The sequence below is a fragment of the Argiope bruennichi genome, chromosome 6, assembly GCF_947563725.1.
Source record: "Argiope bruennichi chromosome 6, qqArgBrue1.1, whole genome shotgun sequence".
In the NCBI taxonomy this organism is placed as follows: Eukaryota; Metazoa; Arthropoda; class Arachnida; order Araneae; family Araneidae; genus Argiope; species Argiope bruennichi.
This window is the reverse complement of record NC_079156.1, coordinates 104,041,975-104,064,978: the sequence shown is the minus strand read 5'-3', so window position 1 is coordinate 104,064,978 and position 23,004 is coordinate 104,041,975. Positions and strand designations below refer to the sequence as shown.

Sequence of the window (23,004 nt, the reverse complement as noted above, 5' to 3'; positions counted from 1 at the left end):
TTTAGTAAAAAGCATTCACTTCTTTGTAAACTTAAGGATTTTGGTATGCTAATACTAGGGACTGTAAGGGGAAAATTCAACAAATTAAATCCCATCCAGTTCAAAAAATTACCTACTAGAGCCAATGATAGTTGCTCCAGCGGCCTAAACGGACTGTCCGAAGCAGCTAAAATAGCGCTATCTGGAGTTGCAATGCTTCAGTGAAGGCTAAGTATGCAATAATTATTTTGTTATTGGACATTTCTCCTTAATATGATATATATTTTTGAAATTTATGTTTAACGTTTGTCTATATGTACCCTACCAAATAATTGTTACACTAGTTAATGAAACCAAAAGATCCACAGGCTATACATATAACAAATGAGACCAAAAGGGAAAAATCTATATTCTTATCGTATTTCATTAAACGATCATAATGTTGGTCAACATTTTTGTTAATCATTATAAAATTTAAATTAGTATAGTTTCAGTCGAGTAGAACTGAAATTAATTCACGTAACAATGTAAATATAACTCGGCATGCCATCAAATGTTCCTAAGTTGTGTTGCGTTCATCTATGAAGTCAAATCCTTTTTCTTTTTGCAGATTGCATGTTGGGTTTCGTATTGTAACTGACACGGCTTATTTCCTATGTATCCCAATCCATTAATTGAATCCATGAAAAAGATAGAATTGTAGAATGAACGTTTGATAAAATTATGGGAAAAGCGTTTAACATCATTGTTGTTTCACAAACTATTTTTCAAATGCATCACATTTTTAAAGATACTCTTTTATAATCAAACCATTGGAAAAGGAAAAAAAGGAAAAACAAAATTTATATTAAACATTTTTTATTCCATTAATTGTTACATCCTAATAACCAACTGTCAGAAACAATTGTGAATAGTACAAAAAAAAGTAAAAAAATGTCTACATCTCTAAGTCTGTAACATAAACATAACACTTGGTAGCTTCGTAACGTTCAGTAAAAACAGCATAAAAGAAAATTAAGAACGTGTTTAAAAATTATTAAAAGAAGCTAAATATTAAATTTCTTGCTCTTTAAATTGTTAAAATTTTAGCTGATGAAATAAATGAAAGATGAATAATGATAATTGAAAACACTTTCAGTGCAAAATATAAGAACTTGCTTTTCAGACATGACAATAATGTTTTCGGTATCAATTTATCATAGCAACTCTTAAATTAAGCAACATCTGCTAATATTAAAAAAAAAATGTTTCAAAATGTATAGGACATTAATTTTTGACAATTGAATATGATTGAAAAAAATAGGCAGAAAAATATTTTGTAGCATATTTCTTATCATTTTTAAATAAAAAAAATTATTTTTATTTATTTTATATAAATTGAAATTTTTTAAACAAAAATATATGAATTTTAAACATAAAAATAATATCATATATTATAGAATACTTTGTATCTATTCCCTTGTTATTTATAATCTTACAGTCAATTAAATCTTCACGAATACAATGGCAGCTGCCATGAATTTTTATATCGCCAATTATGTATTTTAAAAATATATTTTTCTATGCATTTTTTTTTCATGTTTCTCTCCATTTCTTCCTTATATACTTAAGCACGGTAAGTCTAACATGTTGCACGTGCATAACACTGAACATGAAAATGTATTTATAAAATTGAAAAAATATACATTAGTGGCAAGATAATGCAGAAAAGATTCTGAACCACAATGTCTAAATTTAAGCTGTTAGTCTCCAAAAATAATAGACGAAATATTAATACTTTAGTAACATAACATGTATAAACTACACATCATTCTGCAATTTTGTCATAAATTGTAGATGATGTATCTCAGCAAAATTTGAACTTGCATGAGTTTTTTTAACCATCCATAAGAAATTTCAGTTGTTTTTTAAATCATAGTTTACTCTGTTCTCTCATTGCTTGAGGCACCAGTAAAGCAGATCCCAGTATTTAACAACATATGTAATGGCAAAAATTCTGCCATCTTCTAAACTTCAAGAAACATAGTATAAAAGACCTGTACAATTTTATTTTAAAGAAGTATTGACTCGTTTTTGTAAAAAAAGTTAGATATCTAAATGCAGAAAAGGCACAGCTCAGCGTTTACTCCAGTCACGCACTTGCACAACGACAGACTGTCCATCTTGGCCTGGTTTGACTCGGTAGTACTTCTGGGTTGGACTATCGCTCTTTTTTCCAACGGTCTTCAGAGTTAATGGACTAGTCAGTGGACTAAACGATTCTGGCGAGAACAATGGTGGCATACGCAGATCACTTGAAGACTTGGACCTGGAAGCTGTTCCTGAGGGGTAAGCTGACTTCTTCCTGATGGAAGCTGTGGAATTATGGATCGGAGAATCTGGTGGCGACATTGAAGAAGAGCTGCCATAATGGTCAGAATTCATTACCTTTATCACTCTTGGTGGAGGACTTGATGGTGGCGTTGGTGGAAAGGGAGATTGGTACCCAGATTCTGGTGGAGAAGTTGGTATTTTTCTTGTCTTCAGAGAAGAAGAGCTATACCAATTGGGAGATTCTGTTTTGCTTCTTCTTGAAGTAGTGCCATTTGTAAGAACATCATGGCTGTTCGTCTTGTGGATCTTTATCTCATGCGTTCGGTTTTTCGAGTTGATGTTGTAAGTATCATTGAAGTTTGAGCTGTTCCAGTCGTTTTTACGTGTTTCTTTGTGGAATGAGCCATTGTTATAAATAGGAGAGGAATTCCGGAATGAATTCGAAGACCCATAATCATTTGAAGAATAATAACTGCTGTAACCTGGAGAATGCAGTGAATCTGTCGATTTGTAGTACTTGGAATGCGACAAAGAATTTGTTGAATAAGGTGACTTTGTCTGCTCATGAGTAATCTTGATGGTTCTGGGAAGAGTCGTTGTGCTTCTACTGTTACCCAAACGTGGAGGGCTGAGAGATCGTTCCCTGTATCCTGTTCTCTTCAAAGTTGAGCTGTCATCATCATCATCAGACATAGATACTTGTACATTCTTATCAGTCTTCACATTACGAGATATTTTGCTATACACGGTACCGTTATTGAGCGTATCATATCTCATTGGTTCGTTAAATTTACTCCTTGGTATTCTGCAGAACGAGTCGCTGCGTTCACCGTAATGACCCGATAGATTTGACCTCCCCAAAGAATTGGTGTCTCCAATGGAATAAGCAGAGCTCATGCCATCTGTAAAGGAATTGTTATTGACTTTCTTCTTCCAGCTGTTCACATCTCTCTGGTATGAATTATCCTCGCCCAAGTAAAAGGTCTTTACGGGAGTCTTGGATCTGGACGATCCAGAACTTGAGGATACTTCGAAAGGAGAGGCCGTGGATCTCCCCAGTGTATTATTGTGAATCGGAGTGCTCGGAGGATAAGGTGGAGAAGGACTAGGCTCATTGCGCCAGCTGGATGATGAAGGCCGGTTTCTCAAAGTAGATTCCCTGGATCTGTCTTTGATCATAGTATCCCTGGGCGATAAATCACTTGGGCTAGATCTGAATTAAAAAATGGCCAGATTTAGAGTTTAAATAAAAGTGGCATAATATTACCTTTATTTATATAGTCATACTTTAAATCGCGCAGTTGTTTAACAAATTTATATAACTTATTTTAAAATAGAGTAATAGAATAAGATCACTAAACCAGTATTGAGAATCATTAGCTATTTCATTGAGAATTTGATATTATTAAACTTATATAGTCAATTGCGTGTCATCAATAAATAATATTTAATGTAAATCGAGTTAATATAAATACTAGCCGATTTCGGCGATTAGTTGTTTACCCATTATATTAATAGTATTAATTATCAGGTTAATCAACTTTACGATTATTACAACGAAATAAAGTATTTTTATTAAATTTTAGAATAAACACATACTATTATTATTTGTTAGGTGTGCTCACAATATGTTCAAATTAACTGGAAAATAAAATGTGCGAAATCGGTCCAATCTCTTTTTTTTTTTGGAGGGGGGGCTTTACTGACTATTGACGAAATTGTATAACAAAGTAATTTATGTGAGAGTTCTCTCAAAAATGAAGATTGGGATTTTATATGTGATTCTACCATTGATAAATCTGCAAGCCATGAGTTTTCATTTAAAATAAAACTTGGCAAAATCGGAGAAATACTTGGGAATACGTTTTCCTGATTATTTTAAATGTATATATAGTTAATTTATTTGTATTTAATATAAATTTATATTGCATCATAAAATTGACTTAATCAATTCTATATCACTTTTTAGTGGCATAACATTTATCTCTTTATTAGTTAAATTATTCAGCGGAATAAAGATGAAATTTAAAATTCATTCTAACACCATAAATACTTTTTTTAAAATACTTTCAGGTTTGATGTATTGTTTTAAAGTAAATAAAGGAAAAGTTAAATATAGTCTAAATAATATCATTAGAACTTTTTTTTTTTGTTGCATTTTGGTAATATTATTACCTACAATGTGAAAAAATAAAGTAAATTAATTAATAAATACTTCTAGATTCCTTTATAGTCTTCAATTTTGTACTTTTTAAATTTGTAATAAAAACATACAATATACAATATGTATTAATTTAGCACTTTATCAATACTCACATCTGCAATCGTCTATGTAAAATATCAAAACAAAATGAATCTTTGAAATAATTCTGCTAACTAATATTAAATAATAATTTTTTTTTAAAAAAAAATTGAAAGCTCTATGAAAATTTTCTAAGTTTTAATTACAATTTGCTGAAGATCGTTCTCGACGAATTAAAAAGCAGTAGTCAAAGATTGCAATAGATTTATTTAAGGTTAGAACAATTTTTTGAAATGATCTTAAACAAGGATTGATATAAAAGGCGAAAATAATCCTATTTCATGAACCACATCTATGTTGTATTATTAACTAAACCTAAGCATTCTTAAAAACAAACAAAATAACAACTCCTTTAAGATCACGGATAAAAGAAAACAGCTGTTCGAAGGGGAAGGCGAGAGGGGGGGGGGATTTTCAACAACTTTGCTGCTCTTGTTAGCTTAATTTTATTTTTCCCTTCCTAAGTCCTTGCTCTTTTGATGGACATTAACTGGTTTTGTTTGAGCAAAAAAGGAGAGAAATAAGTAAACTGGTTTGCACTTAACTCTTTCGGTGAACCCGGGAGTGTTTGCTTTCGCCAACTCTTCGCTCTTTATGATGACAAGCTTAAAGCAAATTATTATAATCATACTCTAGACTGAAGAAGCTAGTTTCCCACGCCCTTTCTGCGTTAAAAATGCTCGCCAAAAATGAAAGCGAATGCTAAATGATTACATATTAACAGTGATTCATGGGAAAAGTTTCGTTAGGTATTTATGGGAACTTATCATATTAGAATCTACGCTTTCAAAAATGGATTTTAGAACCTTGTTTTTACTGTAATTTAAGTGATATATTAAACTGGTGAGAAAAGGAAAAAGTTTGGACGAGATTTTTTAGTGTATAATTTCATTCGTATTAGTTGCAGTAATTATATAATAATATACAAAGTTGCAAGTGCTCTTTTGTTTTTGAATTTGTGAGGTTCATTTATTGTATACAAAGATCAAATCTGATAAAATTCTACTTTTTTCTAAAGGGAAGATTTGAATTTTAAATAGAGTAGGAAACTCAAAATTACTTTGACTTCTTACTCATCTCAAATTAAAATTTCGATTCGCTTAACCCTTCCTAAGGCCGTGGGAAGTATGCTTCCCACCAAATTTATCAATCTTTATATAAAATTATGTAGGTAATTCTGAAAAATTTTTTTAGAAAGGCAGAAACTTAGATGCTTCAGTTCTTTATCTTACACAAAATGCTTTCTTGATTTGTTATTTAATTATTAATTAACCAAATTAATTAATTAATCAAATTAAATTTATCTAATAAGCTAAATGAATCCCTTTCCTTATTCTAATTTCAAGCCTAAAAATATTTTAACATAATATGACTAGAAAAAAATAGCCCTTTAAAGGGTTAAAATTATAGTAAGAACGGGAAATGCCTTTTTTCTTTAAAGCTACAGCAAATTAACCATTGAAATAAATGATGGTTTCGAAAAAGAAGAATTAAAGGGGGAAATGGATAAAAAAAATTCAGCAATGTATTTGTCTCCCTCTCAATATATTTGCAATAAAAATGGTTTCTGATATATATATATAAATCTGTAGAACTGAAATTCAATGGGGGAGGGAATGAAAAATGGATTTTTTAGATAATAGGTTTTATAATAGGTTTACATAATAGATTTTATTTTAATTTCTTTAAAAACTATCTTAAATCGGCAGGAACCTGTGCTATAGTTATTACACACGTCAAATGCACAAATAGTAGCAATTGTAAAATTTGGTAAGTATTTAAACAACATTAATATAAACATTCAATATAAAGAACATGATGAAAAAGTAAATTTGTATTTTATGCTTTTGATAACAACATTATTTTTTTTAACTTACTATGCTATTTTTATAGTTTTCATTAAAAGTATTACTATACAGTAAATATGTTTTCTAGTAATAAAACTATTTGTAACTTAATTAATTGAGAAATACGTGTCATAAGATTATTATATAAGTAAAAGAACAGTCGAATAAAATCTTTTTAATTATAAATGTTTCCATCGCTTCAAAAATTTCTAAACAAATAAAGAAACTAATTATCTCAAAAAAATGACATCATTGTGAATTTACTCAAACGGCTAGGAATTAAATAAATTCCATTTTGCAAATTCAAGTTCATAGATTGTTGGTTATTGATTGAACAATGGCTCGTTGATTCATTGAGTGATTCATTTTAAAACTATAAAACGCTTCTCTCACCTGTTTCCTGACATCTCAATAGTAATCCGGTTCCCACCGGATTTAGTCCTTGTTGTTGTCTCTCCACGGACATCGTTTGTGATTTCTTTATGTCTTCCAAAGTGACCATTGTCCGACCAGCGGTGAGTGACCGACGGGAGGTCTGCTTCATTTTGCCGGTGATTAATGAGGCGAGATCTCCGGGATTCCTCCTGTAGCTTCTCTGTAACAGCATCAAATTCTTTAGGGTCTGTGTAGTACTGGATTGTGCGAGATGTCTCGCCAGAACGCTCCGGTACCATCCCTTCCTCTGCTTCCTCTTCAGGAACCTGTGAATTCGAAACCTGCTTAGTACAGTCCGAAAGCATGGAACATTCTAGACATGGTTAAGCGGTATTGAAAAACAATATGATTTTACAATAATACTATGTAAAATTTGAAATGCATTGGATAATTGAATTTCTCCAATGTGATTTTTGCGCTAGTATACGATTCTAAGAAAGATATCGTTATTCTTGACATTTTCTCATATTGTAGGGGAGTGGAGAATTGAAGAATGGGAACTTTCCCATTACCCCAGGTAGCACTGCAAGTTGCACTTTATTGTACAATATTTTATGACATTATATTATATTAAACAATATTATAAAATATTGCATTATTTAATATTATACAATACTGTACAATATATGTGTGCTACTTAGGTTATTTATAAATTCAAGAGAAAATCAGTACAGAAAAACACCAATTACATAGCACATTACGAAGTGAGCAATAAACAGATATAAAAAGCGATAATTAGTAAGAAAGACAAGAATATTATAAAACATACATAGTGCTTAATAATTATATAAAGTCAACCAAAAACATTAAAAAATACGCTGAAAAATAAGAAATTACGATGTCTAAATTCTTAAAACATTAAAAATGTAAAAGAAATTCAAAACAAAATTTTTTTAACATAGCATGAATTTAAAATTTGAATATAATCGATGCTAAACATTCAAATTTCAAAATTCCGCATATAACAATGACAAGAACATCAAAACACACATTAGAAACTAAAAGATCGATTGCAATCAATCTAAATTCTCTTTAAAGAATATTAGGATCTGAAATCGAATCTAAATTTATCCCTACTTGGTATTATATATCATCCAAAGTAAAGAATATCTCTTTTCGCTAACATTATATTTTTCTGTTTCAGAAAATATAAAAATATAACTGAACACATTTGTTCAAAGAGGATTTCCTTAAATAAACACCCGCGTCTTTCTTCTTCTTTATTTTGCATGCTATTTTCTGCTTATTCTATATCACTTACTATTATTACTCCTGTAAAGTTTTAAATTAAACCAATTGTGTGTAAAAAAATTATTTCCAATTTCCTCAAAAATCCACCTGATAGCCACAACAATGCATATCAAGTTTAAAGGCATTCCTATCCATCCTGCACGCCCACGCATTTTTATACACCTTTATACCACAAATAACACCATGCCGACGTTAAAAAAAACTTTTTATTTCACAGTTAATCTATCAGCCTATTTAATGTATTCCATTACATCCTGATACTTTCACATATATGTTGGACAAACCAAACCGATGAAATCAAAGCTATGGAACGCAACCTTGAAATGAAATCAAACCGAAAAATTTAACAACATAAAAGACACAGATGGCACATGAAATATCCAAATCTATTACCAATTTAAAGGAATATGTCCTTTATAAGAATACGAAATAGCTATACTCATTGAATCTTTTTAATTTCAAATTATAATCAAAACATACCTTAGGTAAACGCATATAAAAGGAAATATGGTAGAATCAACAAGTGCTCACACTCGGGCTCGGTTTTGTGCAGAACTAATGTGTTATGTTCAAAAAATTCGTACTCCCCAACACTTGAAAGGAAGGGCTGCACTTCGTACTCCAGAATGACCTTGCCCTTGCCTCTTCACTACATCGTATATTATTTCACCAATAGGATCATGCGAATGAAAATGATCGCTTCTGGTAGGCTCAATGCCAGTTGCATAATTTTTCCATCAATATTATCTATTTGAATCGCCGAATAGATTATAAATTCTTTCCGCTAATTATGGGCTTCTGTTAATTCTTGGGGCGGATTACATAAGTATTTGTTAGAGTAACATCCTTGGCGATCATCCTACTAAGTAATCATGATCTACTGATTAGTTTCTACTTTCATTTAAACGAAGCATGCGAAGAAAAAGCTCAGTTCAAAAAAATAAATTCACTCTATCATTCATTGAATGAACTTTTAGTCTATATATATTTGAACAAGATAAATATTTATTATATTTGAACAAGAACAAGGAAACCAATAAGAGCTACATATAAAAAAATCGCCTGAAATCGTTGCTCCAAAATTGTAGTTCGACGTCAAAATTCAATAAATCAGATAGATAAGAATTTGGCATACGTTTTCTAACGCCGGAATCGTAAAGTTGTATCAAATTTCAAAATTTATCAACTGTTAACTGTCTGCAGGTCTTTTGATGATGATGTCGTGTCCGCATTACCACGGAAAGGGGGTGCAGTAGCTTCTGAGGGTAAAGACACCTGAGCACCCGAGGGCAGAAGTCTGATTTCTGGCTCATATGAAGATGAAAGTCACACATTCGCTTGCACAACCCCTTTTTACAGGGGGCACATTCACACACCTCACAGATAGAACACAGATGAAGAACAGCCATGCCCGAACCGAGACTCGAACCCAGGACGCCCAGATCACGGTAAAGACGCGCTAGTCCTATGTCAGGACGCCCACGTCGTTATATAACCGAAACTCCCAAGTCATTATATAGTTCCTCCTTTATATCATCTTATCGTTATATATTTTCTCTCTCTCTCTCTCTCTTTTTTTTCCCCCACAATTCCATTTCTTCGTGTATGTAAACTTCCGTAAGTACGAATAAAACAAACTCAATCAAAAATCACAACTTATATATTTTCATCTTGAAAGCAGCACTGATATGTAATCAAAAATTATAACATTTATTCTAACTATCTCATTATAAAATATTTTATTTCACAATTTTTGATAAAAAAAATACTATAAGTTGAATATTAAATATATATTCTAGTGGCACGCATATATTGTTCAATATTGTATGATATTAAAAAATATGCGCAATATTGTATATTATTGTAAAATATTAAAAAATATGATATAATATCGCAAAATACTGTATACAATATTGTGCCACAACTTGTGCTACGCCAGTAATGGAGTAATTATAGAGTATCAAGATAAGGAATGAAAGTAAAACGCTTATAAATGTATGTATACAACCCTTGTTGAAGGAAACATTTCATGATATTTATGAAAGGAAATTCTGAGCATTCAAGGAATCATATATCTAGTATAAGATGAAGTTTTTTATTTTTAGACGAATATATTGGAAATATGTGCAATACACAATATGCGTGATTCATTTTATTCCCTGCTCATTCTTAATAATAAGAATTGAAGCTTATGTTCATTTAAATTAATGAAAATTTTGAAAACAAGAAATATAAATTTAATTTCATAACATTATGGTTACTACTGACAATTTGTCACTAAATTTGTTCCGAATCTGGCGACGTTTTCACCATATTTGGTATTAGATACAACACTTTCATCTATTTTTATCTTCTATTTGGCTTTAACTACTTGTTAACGCTAACTTGCTACGTCAGTTAAACTCATTCTGATTAAAGGACCCCTTATGGGGTCATTAATTCTAAAGTTTAGGATTGTTTAACGCTCATTCACAAAAATTGAATCATGCTGACTCGTCTTGCCTTATCATGTTTAACTTTCAGAAATACATTTTTATTAGTAATGCACTATGAAATAGAAATTATTTATATTTTAGCTATTTTCTAAATTTTAATCTTTAATTTTAAATTCATTAATATAAATATAATTTAATCTTCAAATAATTAACCACCAGATGGCGTTCCCTTGTATGGAGTAAAAATTTAATTAATCGTCAATGATAATTTAGTTGGGAAAATTTCATATATTGTATCAATATTGAGAAAAAACAAGATAACAAAGCTTCAAAATTCAGGCATATCCGGTAACGAATGAATAATTGGTCACAAAATACCATTTTGATTCAAACATGAACTAAAACAAATTAAAGAAAATTATGTAAATATCATTGGATTACAACTCTGAAATTTAAACCATGTCTTAGATGGATTCCCTCTATGTTCAGTTTTAGATTAAGAATTTCAGAATTGTAAATTTTATTCTCATAAGTATCCCGTAATCTCATAACAGTTTCTATTACCTTTCTAAAATTTTATTGACTTTTAACTCAGTTAAATAATGATGCTTACGCCAAACATTCGCCAATTACAAGCAAAACAATCAAAATTCTGTACCTTCATGGAGATTTTATAGCGTTTGTTTATCTCAGTTTTATTTATTGATGATTTTAACAATAGATCTGATCTGATAAGGTTTCAGTTTCAAATAACTCAAGAAATAACAAGAGATGGAAATATGTAAATTAGTAGGGCATGCAAAATTGAAATGTAATCTGTTCCTGTCTCTCTCTATTCCAGATGGATTCGTTTTTTTCCGTGACATAAAACACCTCTTAAACAAACAAAATTGATCTCTAATCGTATTCAAAATCTTACTCAGGAATTCCATGATGAGGCGTAATACAATACGCCAATTTCCGTCTCTTACTTTTCCAAGGTCTGATTAAATGCGAGATAAAACTGGTTTCTGAGGGAAAACAATAACCTTAAACAAATTAGCAAACATTTCTTTAAAAAAAACATTAGCCTCTTAACCTTCAACAAAGAATTCCGCAGAAATCTGAGACGATTTGTTTCAATTTTGTTTTTTAAGTAACATATTTCTGAAATATCTTTCAAGTGATAGTATTCTTCAGAAAAGATATAAATAAAACTAGGCGCGTGTTTTCTCCTCAAATATGAGAGCCGTTTTTTTTTTCTTGTAAAGCTCAATGGTATATAAATAAAGAACACGTGTAGAGAACAAAATCTATTACCAAAAATTCTAAACAATCATCATTACGTTTTGACATTATATCCGAAATGATTTGGGCATTTGTCATATAGGTGGAACAAGTTCTACATATCTTCTGCAAAATAAGTTACCACCAATGGTGTGAAATGGGTCTTAACGTTTCTTTGAAGGTCCTAGCTAGTTTGTAAATTCTTTGAAATTTATTTTTTAAAAAAAGAGTACGAAGTAGGAACGTCTAAATATTCATCTTCCGAAATCGCAATTTTGGCATGCTGATTGGCCAACAAGTTGCATCAAATTTTCTTTCGAACGATTTGAACAATATCTTCTCTTGAGATAGTCTTGTGCCCAATTCCTTGTCTTGAGGAATGGAGCTTAGAGCCGCATGATTTTCATGCCTTCTTTGCATGAAGAATTGGCTAGCGTACTAAAATAATAATAACAGGTTAAGATGACTCTAAAAGAATGTTAAGACCTATCTAAAATCTCTGGCAGCAATTGTCTTCCGATAAAGGAAACCTGGTCCACTTATATCATGACAATGCTCAAATGAATGCTCATGATGCTCAAATGACAATGCTCATGAATGCTCAAATCATGACAGGGGTCATGTCGACAAATAACCATGATTATATAAAGCTTTTGGTAATAAACATACAGTGCTCTGCACTGGCTAATTTTATTTTTATGATCCATCGGTACTTAAAAAAATGCCGGCACTTATATTTCTACATTTTAGTACGTTTTGAGTTTAGATTCATCACACAATGAAAAGAATCGAGTACATCATTTTGGAAATTCTTCTTCTTGACTAACTGGGTCCAGAATTTGAGGCAAATATAACATGTTTGTGTCAAGGTTGTGTTGTTTTCCTCCGTTGCTCAGAAATCTAAACAATTTTTTTTATTATGTACAGCAACTAGCATGAAAATAGGAATTTTATTTTTGAAGTTTTATCGTGATTCAACTGACTTTTTCACTGGAGAAACAGCTTCTAAAGTTACAGTAAGAAAACAACAAAAATTTATAAAATGTCTGAGGAAAAATAAATTTGGTATGCTTTTTGAGGATTGTTGCTAATGCTTATTGAGAGATTTTATTGCATTCGTGAAAGATTGCAAGTGATGAGAAATTCGAGGAAAGAATAACGCAATTGCTGTACATTTAATTGCTGAAAATAAAAATTTACCGCGCTTTATCTTGCCAGATGTATGGAATTCTACTTACCATCAAATATCAAGGTCATCTAATGGTTGAGTATCAGGCTTTAGGATCAAAATCAAAGTTTAAGCCTGAGACCTGATCCAACAAAATAGAGATGTACACTATATATCTTCCATTTTATTTCAAATATTCAGAAGTGTTGACGGTTGAAGATTCAGAATTATCTTGGTCATCTAACCGCGGTGAAAATATGAAATCTATCCTCAAATATTTTCGTCTTCGAAATGTAAACATTCTATCCACTGATTTCCGTAGAAATGAACTTTTCTTTAACAAACCTTTAAAATGTAGTACACGAACTCATTCATTTTTTGTGGTAAAGTGTATAAAAAATCACAGTTTATAATTTTGTTACTTAAAAATTGCAATTGGATGATAAGTATGGCACCTTAGACAACCCTACAGCTTCAAACTTCAACGACATATCAACGATTAGGCATTCAACCGTCCACGTGAAATTTTCGTAGAATTAGGTTCCATTCCAGTTCTTAAATCTACATCTTATTAACCAGCCACTGCGCTTACATAAATAGAAAAATACCCGGATGAAGTCAGGTGTACAATTAAACGCAATGATACAATCGGCAATCAATTATCATTTTATGATTTTAGAGAATTGGATATATATTTAATTATCTGAATGAAGTGCAGTTTGTTTTGTAATACACTACTTCTAAAGCAATAATTTGTTTTAAAAAAATCAGTGTTTCATTAATATTTTGCTGAAATGTATTATACCATAACATATTTTTAAGTAGGTTTCATATTGCAACACTGCAACTTATTGGTAGCTTTACGAATATCGAATTTGTAACAGATTGCAACTAGATGTTTCGTAAAACCATTTTGACTCAATTACAAAAATGAAGGTCAAACAGCAATGTTTAGGTTGTAGTAGTGCTTCCTACTGAAATTGTTTCTAAGCTACATGTGTTACATGTGTTTTTGGGTGGGTTAGAACTACGCAATTTTTATATGACAGGTGAATTGATTATCTTTCATTACCAAGGTTATCTGTGCGCTGTTACGGGGTGTGGACGTTTTTTGTAACTCTTAAGTAAATATTTAGACAACATTGGATTAACCAGTTATATCACAGGACTTTTTTTTCTTTTACTTTTCAGTAATGGATCCTAATACAAACAAATGAATCTTAAGTGCAATTTTAACCCGTTAGCAAATAGAGAGGAATTCAAAGTAAGTAAGAAAAAATACACTTTTTTAAACTACACGTGCAATATTTTCAGACGTCTTCTGGGTCATTTGTACAAAGGTTAGTTCAAGCCTTAAATATAGCTGTTTGAACATAGGAAAAAGCATATGAGATATTTAAAAACAAATATAACCATATTTTATTTTCAATGAGTGTAAAAAATATTATTTAAAATTTTAGAAATATTGCTGATTATATGCATCATTGTTCAGTTTGAATTACACTTAGGATTAAGAACTATATAGATATTTATTGTTATTACAAAATTATTCCATAATATTTTCAGATATTTTAAAAATATTTCAACAAAATTTTATAAGTTTTATGTATATTTAATTGAAAGGATTAACTGCTCTTATACACTGCGTCATTCTATAGCAAAATATTTTATCCTCAGAGTACTTGTTTGACTACAATTATTAAAACGATTTAATGATACGGTTAGAGGAATTTTTATTCCTTGTTGTCCAAAGGTTTCCTGAAGTGAACTGTTTAAATAAATGGAACTTTTATCTCGTACTGTAGGAATAGTGTTTAATTTACCCAACATCGGCAACTTTTCCCTAACATTAGCAGAAACCATTTATAACGCCAAATATGAAAAAGAAATCAGAAACAAGAATTCAATGACTGTGTAAAGCGTAAAAATAAATTATATCTTGCGTTAAATTATAAATTAGCGAGCAATCTTATTCGAAATTATTAGGATACACATACCTCATCGTCGTATGCTTCTTCGTGATGATGGGTCCTGGTCGTCTCTGTGGACACTTCTCCATCTTTCAATTCAGATACTTCTTTGACTTCGTCTTTGTCCACTATTTTCTGTGACCGACTGGAGTAATGGGTCAATTTACCGGGGAAGGGGCTGAAAAAGCTGGGGTCATCTGGAGAAATGATGGTCCTCTGGTGAATCTCCTGCAAGAGGAAAGTTCCAGATTCAGAAATGAGTAGAAATTCGATTATTTGTTTCTTTATCATTTGAGGTCTCTGTCATCGGAAACAGTATGTGTGTGTGTGTGTGTGTGTGTGTGTGTAATGGCATCTCTAAATCTGAATTAAATCCTAATTAATTTCTGAAGTTTTATCTTAATTTAACCCATATTAACTTCATTTTAAAATGTCCCCTTATTTCCTGATCCATTCCATCTTTTTTTATTTAATCAATTCAACCAGAGCACTGTAAAATTCTAAAATCGACGAGTTCCCACACTCCGAGTAAAGGGATAAAAATTTGCCGATCTAAACAAATTCTTTTAAAAGATCCCTATAATTCTCTTACCTAAATCGACAGGTGTAAAGAAATACCTATCAAAATCTCATAGTATATAATCATGGGGATAAATATTTCGTTGACGTTTTTCTCTTTCGCTCTTGTGTAGTGCTGCTGACTGACGTGTCTCATTGCTTCTCGCTTGTACATAAATTATGGAATAAAAGCGAAGTTTAAAAATTCAAAGTGGCTCCTCTAAGACACTTCTAGCCGACATAGAAGCTTCACATTTAGAATACAATTAGTGTTTAGTGTATACATCAAAGGAAAACTAAAATAAGCGTGTAATAATGGATGGATCGATAAATTTCTCAAAGTTTCGAGCATTATCCATTTTAGCGGCAAATTCGGTGCCAAGTCGCCAAGTTTATCATCAAGCTCTGGGATCACTGGCTCGGCATCCGACAGCATCCAATACAGATTACTGTAAAACGGTCTTTCGTATGATGACACTATTCGCACTGGGAAGCAAAATTACAGGTTTGTAACAATATCTAATTTGAAATAATTCAATTTGAAGCTGTGGAAGCTGCAAACGCAATGGGTGTTTTTCAGAGAATCAATCTGGTAGAAGAAAAGCAAACTGATCTTCAAAGTATGATATGTATAGCCTATGCTATAACTATACACAAAAGTTAGGGCCTAGGTCTAAATAATGCACTGATGGATATCGGTTCTGCAGTATTCACATCCGGTCATGCTTACGTGGCACTTTCGAGAGTTACAAGTCTGGAGAGCTTACATTTAATTAATGTCGACTTTGGAAGTATTAAAGTGCAGGAATCCTCAATTTGTGAATGCAACAGACTAAGAAGCATTTACCGTCCAGACTTGTCAAAAATTGTAACATCAAAGCTTACGATGAAAACCCATAGAGACAGGGAGTGGGCTTTGAGAAAAACAGTAGCTGAAGCTCAAGAAGTAGTACCAAAAAAGAAAATAAGGAAGATTACATACAAAAATAAGAAAATTATTATCTACAAAAAGAAATGAGATGCCATTAAAAACACAACTTGTAAAAAAAACCAAGTCTCGCAACTCAATTCTTCTATCGTAAAAAGTTGTGAGATCCATGTAATATCAAGCTGGTCCATTCATTCAGTCCCTACTTAAGGATCCTTCTGTCTTAAGTTATTACATAATTAGCTAACCTAACAACATCTTATAGTGACCATATCAATATTAAAAATCTTTTATGGTTTAAATAAATAGATTGACTTGGCAATCGCACTAAACAATCTTATTTAATATAATATGTTAATTTTATCTAATTTAATGTAAAGATACATTGTGTTTTCATTATATATATATATATATATATATATATATATATATATATATATATATATATATATATATATATATATATATATATATATATATATATATATATATATATATTTCAATGGTTACGCTTCAGACTCTAATATTAAATGGAGTGGCTATTGATATTAAGTGGAATGTATGTATATATTCGCTTTTCCCTTCTCGTCAGAGCGGCATTATTCTATGGCCATTTTTCTTTGAAAAATAAAAATTTCAAAAGAAAAAATGTTCAGAAAGTGTTTTTATTAAAACATAAAGTATGCGCTCACTATTTTCACATTACGAAACATTGATTCAAATTTTAAAAATGATACGAATTTCTGAATTTATCCGAGACAAAAAAAAAAATTAAATATTAAAACGATTCCGGCCTAATACGGGACATGTTCTCGTCTTTTAACTGTTGTGTTGGCAAGTGGTTCGAGAAATAGTTCACTCCCGTGGAAATGGGTATTGTCGGTATAGGAATAAATAAAACTCCTGTATTACTCAACATTTACATCATTAATTATCCATCGCCGTGGCTCATCAATAACCGAAATCGTGACTTGCTCCAAGACCTGAATCTTCACGATATCGTGCTCCAGTTTCGGCTATTCACCCAGCAGCGAAGCGATCGGGATTTTCAACACTCTGCTTTAGTTCGTGTTACATATCAGTTGCAAGAACAAAAAGAGAGGAGAGTTTCGCATTCGTCGATTTCGTTTTTAGTTTCTTTTTTCAAGCAAACTCAGACTCTGTCTGTTTTAAACTTTATTCGGGATGTTACTTTTCGAATTTCAAAACGGAAACATACTGATATATGTAAGAAAAAAAATAGACATTAATAAAGCTTTAGAAAAAGCAATTGATTGATATCTCAGACATAACACAAGTTTGAAACAAAAATAGTCAAACTTCATAAATAATGAATTGTGCCAAGCATAAACACTGAGAAATAAAATAAACTACGACTAACTGAACAATACACGAAGATTGTTTGAGATATTAAAAATATTATAGAATTATTGCATAGAAGAAAATGAATCAATCTTAAGAATGTTAAAAATCGATTCCGAAGACGGTGACAACTGCATTTTTGTGGAAATGTGTCATATTTGACACTTCAATTAGCATTCTATAACGTTTTGTCCTGATATTTTTTTAGTGCAAAATGTGCTATGCATTCTAAAATAAAATGAATGCTCCCCGTTAGACTATGTAAAGTGAATAAATAAAGGGTGTTCCAAAATTAACACAAAATTTGAATTTCCACCATTGGTGCAGTAAAATGTTGGCAACCCTATTAAAAAGACCATTTAATAACTGATAGTTTAGGGTTAGTAAAAATGGCACATTACACGATAGAACAAAATGTTTTTATTGTTGAACAATATTTCAAAAATAATGTAAGTCTGGAGGCCACAGTTCCAAAATTTAGAATTGTTCCCATAGATCGTGTGATTTAACACCATTAGATTTCTTTTTATGGAGCTATGTGAAAACAAAGGTCTACGCCAACAAGCCTACAAGCACGTGTACAATGAAGGAGGAAATTTAATTCTGCATCAACGAAATTCAGTCACATTTATACAAAATGGTCATGAAAAATTTCGACTAAAGTGTGTGTATATGCCAGCAAAACCGTGGACGCCATTTGCCCTATGTGTTATTCTATACATAACCGTATCCTCTGTACTTTACGATTCAATAAACATATAACAATTAATTATTTAATTCAAATCTTGCGTTGAAACGTTATTTTATCGTGTAACGCTCCATTTTTACTAACCCTAAACTATCAGCTGTCAAATGATATATATTGTTACGAATCTGTGATGCGGCTTCCCAGCATAGTGGGTTCCATAGGAGGTCCCTGAGCTTGGCGACAAACTTGGCGATCATTTGGCGACTTTGGCGCCAAAATAGATTATACCCGAAACATCGAGAATTTTCCCGCTCCGTCCAGTAGGAACCGAATTACGCCTCGAACGTTCCTGATTGGTTGAAAGGCTTCTAGCCCCGCCTTCTGAGACCTATAAAAGGAAGCACCCGCAGCTGCCGGGAAGTGGTGAATTGAGTCGTGGATCAGTGGAGTCGAAGAGTAGTCGGAATCGACGATAAAGAACTGGCCTTCCAGGGATAAGCGGAGTAGCGACGGAGTGAAGCTAGTGCTGAATTAAGCTGTGCGCTACTGTCTGTCTGTCTTGTTATATGCTGCTGTGTATGCTGTTGTTGCTGCACGTCTCGGCTGAAGATAATCGTCTTCTGTGCTGTCCTGTGTGTCTTCGTGTAAATAAACGTCGTTGTTTTATTTTCTACTGCCGCCTGATGATTGAGCGTTCTTCACACCATATAACATCCACTATCCAAACGAAACCCCGGAAATTTCGTAACAAATAATGAATAAAATAATATCAGCTGTTTTTAATAGGATTGCCAACACGTTAATGCACGAATGGTTGCAAATTAAAATTTTTAGTTAATTTCAGGGCACCATTTATTTACAGGACATCACAGCCACACCGGATCTAGCTTCAGCACTCCCATTTTCCGAACTAAGCACAGTAATAGACACATTAAAAACATCAGTGACAACATTCAGCTCTGGGAAATCCCTGTAGATATCATCAGTATAATGATTTCGTTGTGCAACAAAATTGCTGTAGGGGGTATTGCAGATGATAAATGGATTGTAGATATCCCAGTTTTGTTCCTGTTAAAACGTGAAATCTGATTACCTGACACACCCCTTTAATAAAAACTAACAGTTAATCAATTATCCTTGTTGTCATTTCACTGTCGTTTTCTTTAGAATGCTGAAGGCTTGTCCAGATTTGACATTAATTTTTCGTTTCGATGTCATACTTCCCATAAATGCACAGGCAATATGATCTTAAATCAATCGGAAAGATACAAACGATGACCTTTTTTGTATAATTACTAGGCGTGGTTTAAAACTGAGCATTGGAATGCTTTAAAGCTTCCTTTTAAGAACTCCTTCATATTTACGAATATAACTGAATCACGTAGCAAAAAGTAATTTTAATGATATTACCATTATTAAATTTCCGATTCAAATAATTCCTAGGAATATTTTATGAATTTAACAAAGTTCTATTTCCCTGCTAGCTACTGTTATTACTTTAAGAAAGTAGTTTTGTGCATTACGATTCATTCATATTAAATATAATTTAATAAAAAAAACCACAGATAATATGTGTTTGCGAAAAGACTGGCATTTACTAATGTTCATAAAGGTAATCTTGCTTTGGAGTACACAAAGCTGCTCCAAACATTGACCAGGAGTCAAATAAGTGTATCCCCAACGTTTGATATGAATTAAGTTCACAGTTAAGAAAAAATTATCTCATTTAAATTCTAAGTATTGATAGTATTGTCATAGTGGAAATAGTAGATATTCGGTACAGTCTGAGTGGGTCAAATGGGTTCGAAATATGAAATGAGAAAAGAAGCGAAAAAAAGTACGAGCTTTGATAACATTTGAAACTGAATATCCATGTAAGAAAAATCATTTTTATGGAATCACTATCATTTGTTAATACCAAAAAGGAAAAAAAAAATTAAATTGGCGATAAGTAATTTGTTTGTAGGCAACCCCAATTAATAGAATATTTTATATAAAATCTTAAAGATAAAAATAATTCGTATTCTGAAGTTCAAATAATAATTGGGTACATTAACTTTGGTGAGATCAATTCATTTCTTAATTTTTCAAATAGTGTATATTTAACTCAAAACAGATCTTAGTATAGCAAAGTATATTTCCAAGCATCAAAAAATTCTATGTGAAAAGGTGATATAAAAATATACCATCGGAACATAAAAAAGATCTAGGAACGATATGTATATCACCAGACTTGACAAAATTTAAATACTTGCAAATTCTTGCATGTGAATTATGTATCCCTAGACGAGAAAAACCAAAACTGACTAAATTATCATAAAATGGCAGAAAGTGTCCGATATAAAAACAAATGACATTCAGATATGACAAATGACATATATATATATATATATATATATATATATATATATATATATATATATATATAATTTGACATTCGACATTTTAACATTTTCCATAATGTGTTAGCTCTGTGGCTAATTGAGGATTTACTTAACAGGGCATTGCAATGTTAAGTCAAAATCTCTTTTAAAAACATTTTGGCATGTTAGCTATGCGACCTTTGTGTCAGCCTCGACAATTGCTTACATGTCATAACAACATCATTTAAAAATAAGTTTAACACACGCTTACAAATGCGTTTCAAAGAGACATTCTCACCAAATTTCCTGCAGAGGATTGTTCACCTTTGTCTATAGTAATCTTCAAACATACACACTCCTAGATGAAAGACGAATCTTAATTTTTTGCATCACCTGAAGCCCATTGTTTTTCCCTTGCTAAGAAGCTGTCTTTTATTAAATGCTTTCATTACAAGCATTTAAAAACCCTTTTTGCTTTTAGCTCATGCAGCCTTGTGCAATTTCCTTGCATTGGAATGGCGTATAAATCATTTCTAACAAAATCTACCGGAAAACTTACTCACGCACTTCCATTTCTTTATGGCCATTGTAGCCATTAAGACAGACAAAACGCTTGTTCTCACATGTGGCATTATTAACTTCTCTTTTTTTTTTAAAGGAAAGAACCCGATGAAATTTATCTTTTTTTCTGAAGTCAGGGTTCTTATTCATGTACTTTTAGAGATCCTGAGGTACTGAGGGTTACTTTCGTAATTTTGTATAGAAAGTATACGTCGGGAACAATATATGTCCAGTATCCAAACTCCAAAGAGCACTGTACCAATACTAGGACAATTGATCTGCGACAAATTTAATTTTTATCGCATTCTTAAATACAGCAAACATTTATGGCCTGATATTACCTGGTGATAAGGTTTCGTCTTCGGAACAGGAGGATTCCAGGTTCAAGATCGGATTCCACCGAAGAACCATTGTATAAGCAGTTCTGATGCGCCTTAAATCCGTCAGACCCAAATGCCCTGCCACTGGTGTGGTACTGAAGCTTGGAAATGGGGTGTCAGTTCAACCATCTGACCGCGATTCAAAATGACGAGGTCCCAATACATTCCTATCCCAAGCCCAATCGTATAGCCCAATCCCAAATATAAAGAGGGTCTTAATATAATAAAACTAAGCAGAAGCTGCTTGTAGAATCGAGTAAAAAAAAACCATCATTCCTGAATCCATCCATGGTACTAGATCTTAAATTTTCTGAAATATAGGGTGACCGTATAACTTACAATACTAATATCATCAATAAAAGAAGCCATTTTTTATAAAATTCATTTATTCACGTTTACTATTCTAATAGTATTTTTATTACAATTTATTATTATACTTTAATTAATTTTGTTCTAATTTATTTGTTTAATTTAATTTGGACCATATTTTTTTGTTTGAGATATAATAGGATTTTGTTCAATTTTATTTCGAAACAACTGAAGAATGAAAATTTAGAATTAAATAATTATGCATTTTAGTTTTAAACTGTGCCATAAAGCTACAGAAAGGAAATATTAAAAATTTAAAACATAATTTTTAAGAAAGAGAAAGGGAGAAAAATAAAATTAAAAGTGAGCCAAAGATAAATGAAAGCGTTAATTTATTCTGTCCTATTTTCTTTGTTGTGCTGCTGAAAGAAGTCTCTTCTAATTTCAGTTTTAAAAAAGATGATTGTAATTAAATTAAGCGCATATATGTAGAAAGTTCTAAACTTGTTTGTTATTTAAGAAGATTCAGAAAATAAGCTCTAATATAGAAAATAAAATATTCTGAAGTCATAACAAAATCTTTCATTTCTTTTTCGTTTTATAATCCTTTAAAAGATAGCTTATTGAGCTGCAAACATGCTAGCAAACACAAGAATTGGATTAAAACTTAATTTTTTTTAATTTCAATGAAATTTAATGCACGTATTTAAAATGTCAACGTTTATTTGATGTTAATAATTTACAAATTTTGCAGACGATTATTTCACTAATTGTTTAAATTGCAATTATTAAAATTGCAATGAAATTTAAAGAATTTATTTAAACTGTCAACGTTTGATCTTAGTAATTTTCAAAATTTGCAGACGATTATTTTATTAATTGTTTAAAT

General features: G+C 31.4%; 1 protein-coding gene across 1 annotated transcript in view; it reads right to left on the bottom strand.

The window, feature by feature from the left end:
- Positions 1-820: 820 nt before the first annotated feature.
- LOC129972147 (uncharacterized) overlaps positions 821-23,004 on the bottom strand; it is a 101,328-nt gene continuing 79,144 nt past the window's right edge. Inside the window, exons 7-9 of the mRNA XM_056086162.1 lie at positions 14,994-15,194; positions 6,835-7,142; positions 821-3,505 (exon numbers count right to left, since the gene is read on the bottom strand). Coding sequence (XP_055942137.1) covers positions 2,095-3,505; positions 6,835-7,142; positions 14,994-15,194 — 1,920 coding nt within the window. The 3' untranslated portion in view covers positions 821-2,094. The remainder of the gene's footprint in view (positions 3,506-6,834; positions 7,143-14,993; positions 15,195-23,004) is intronic.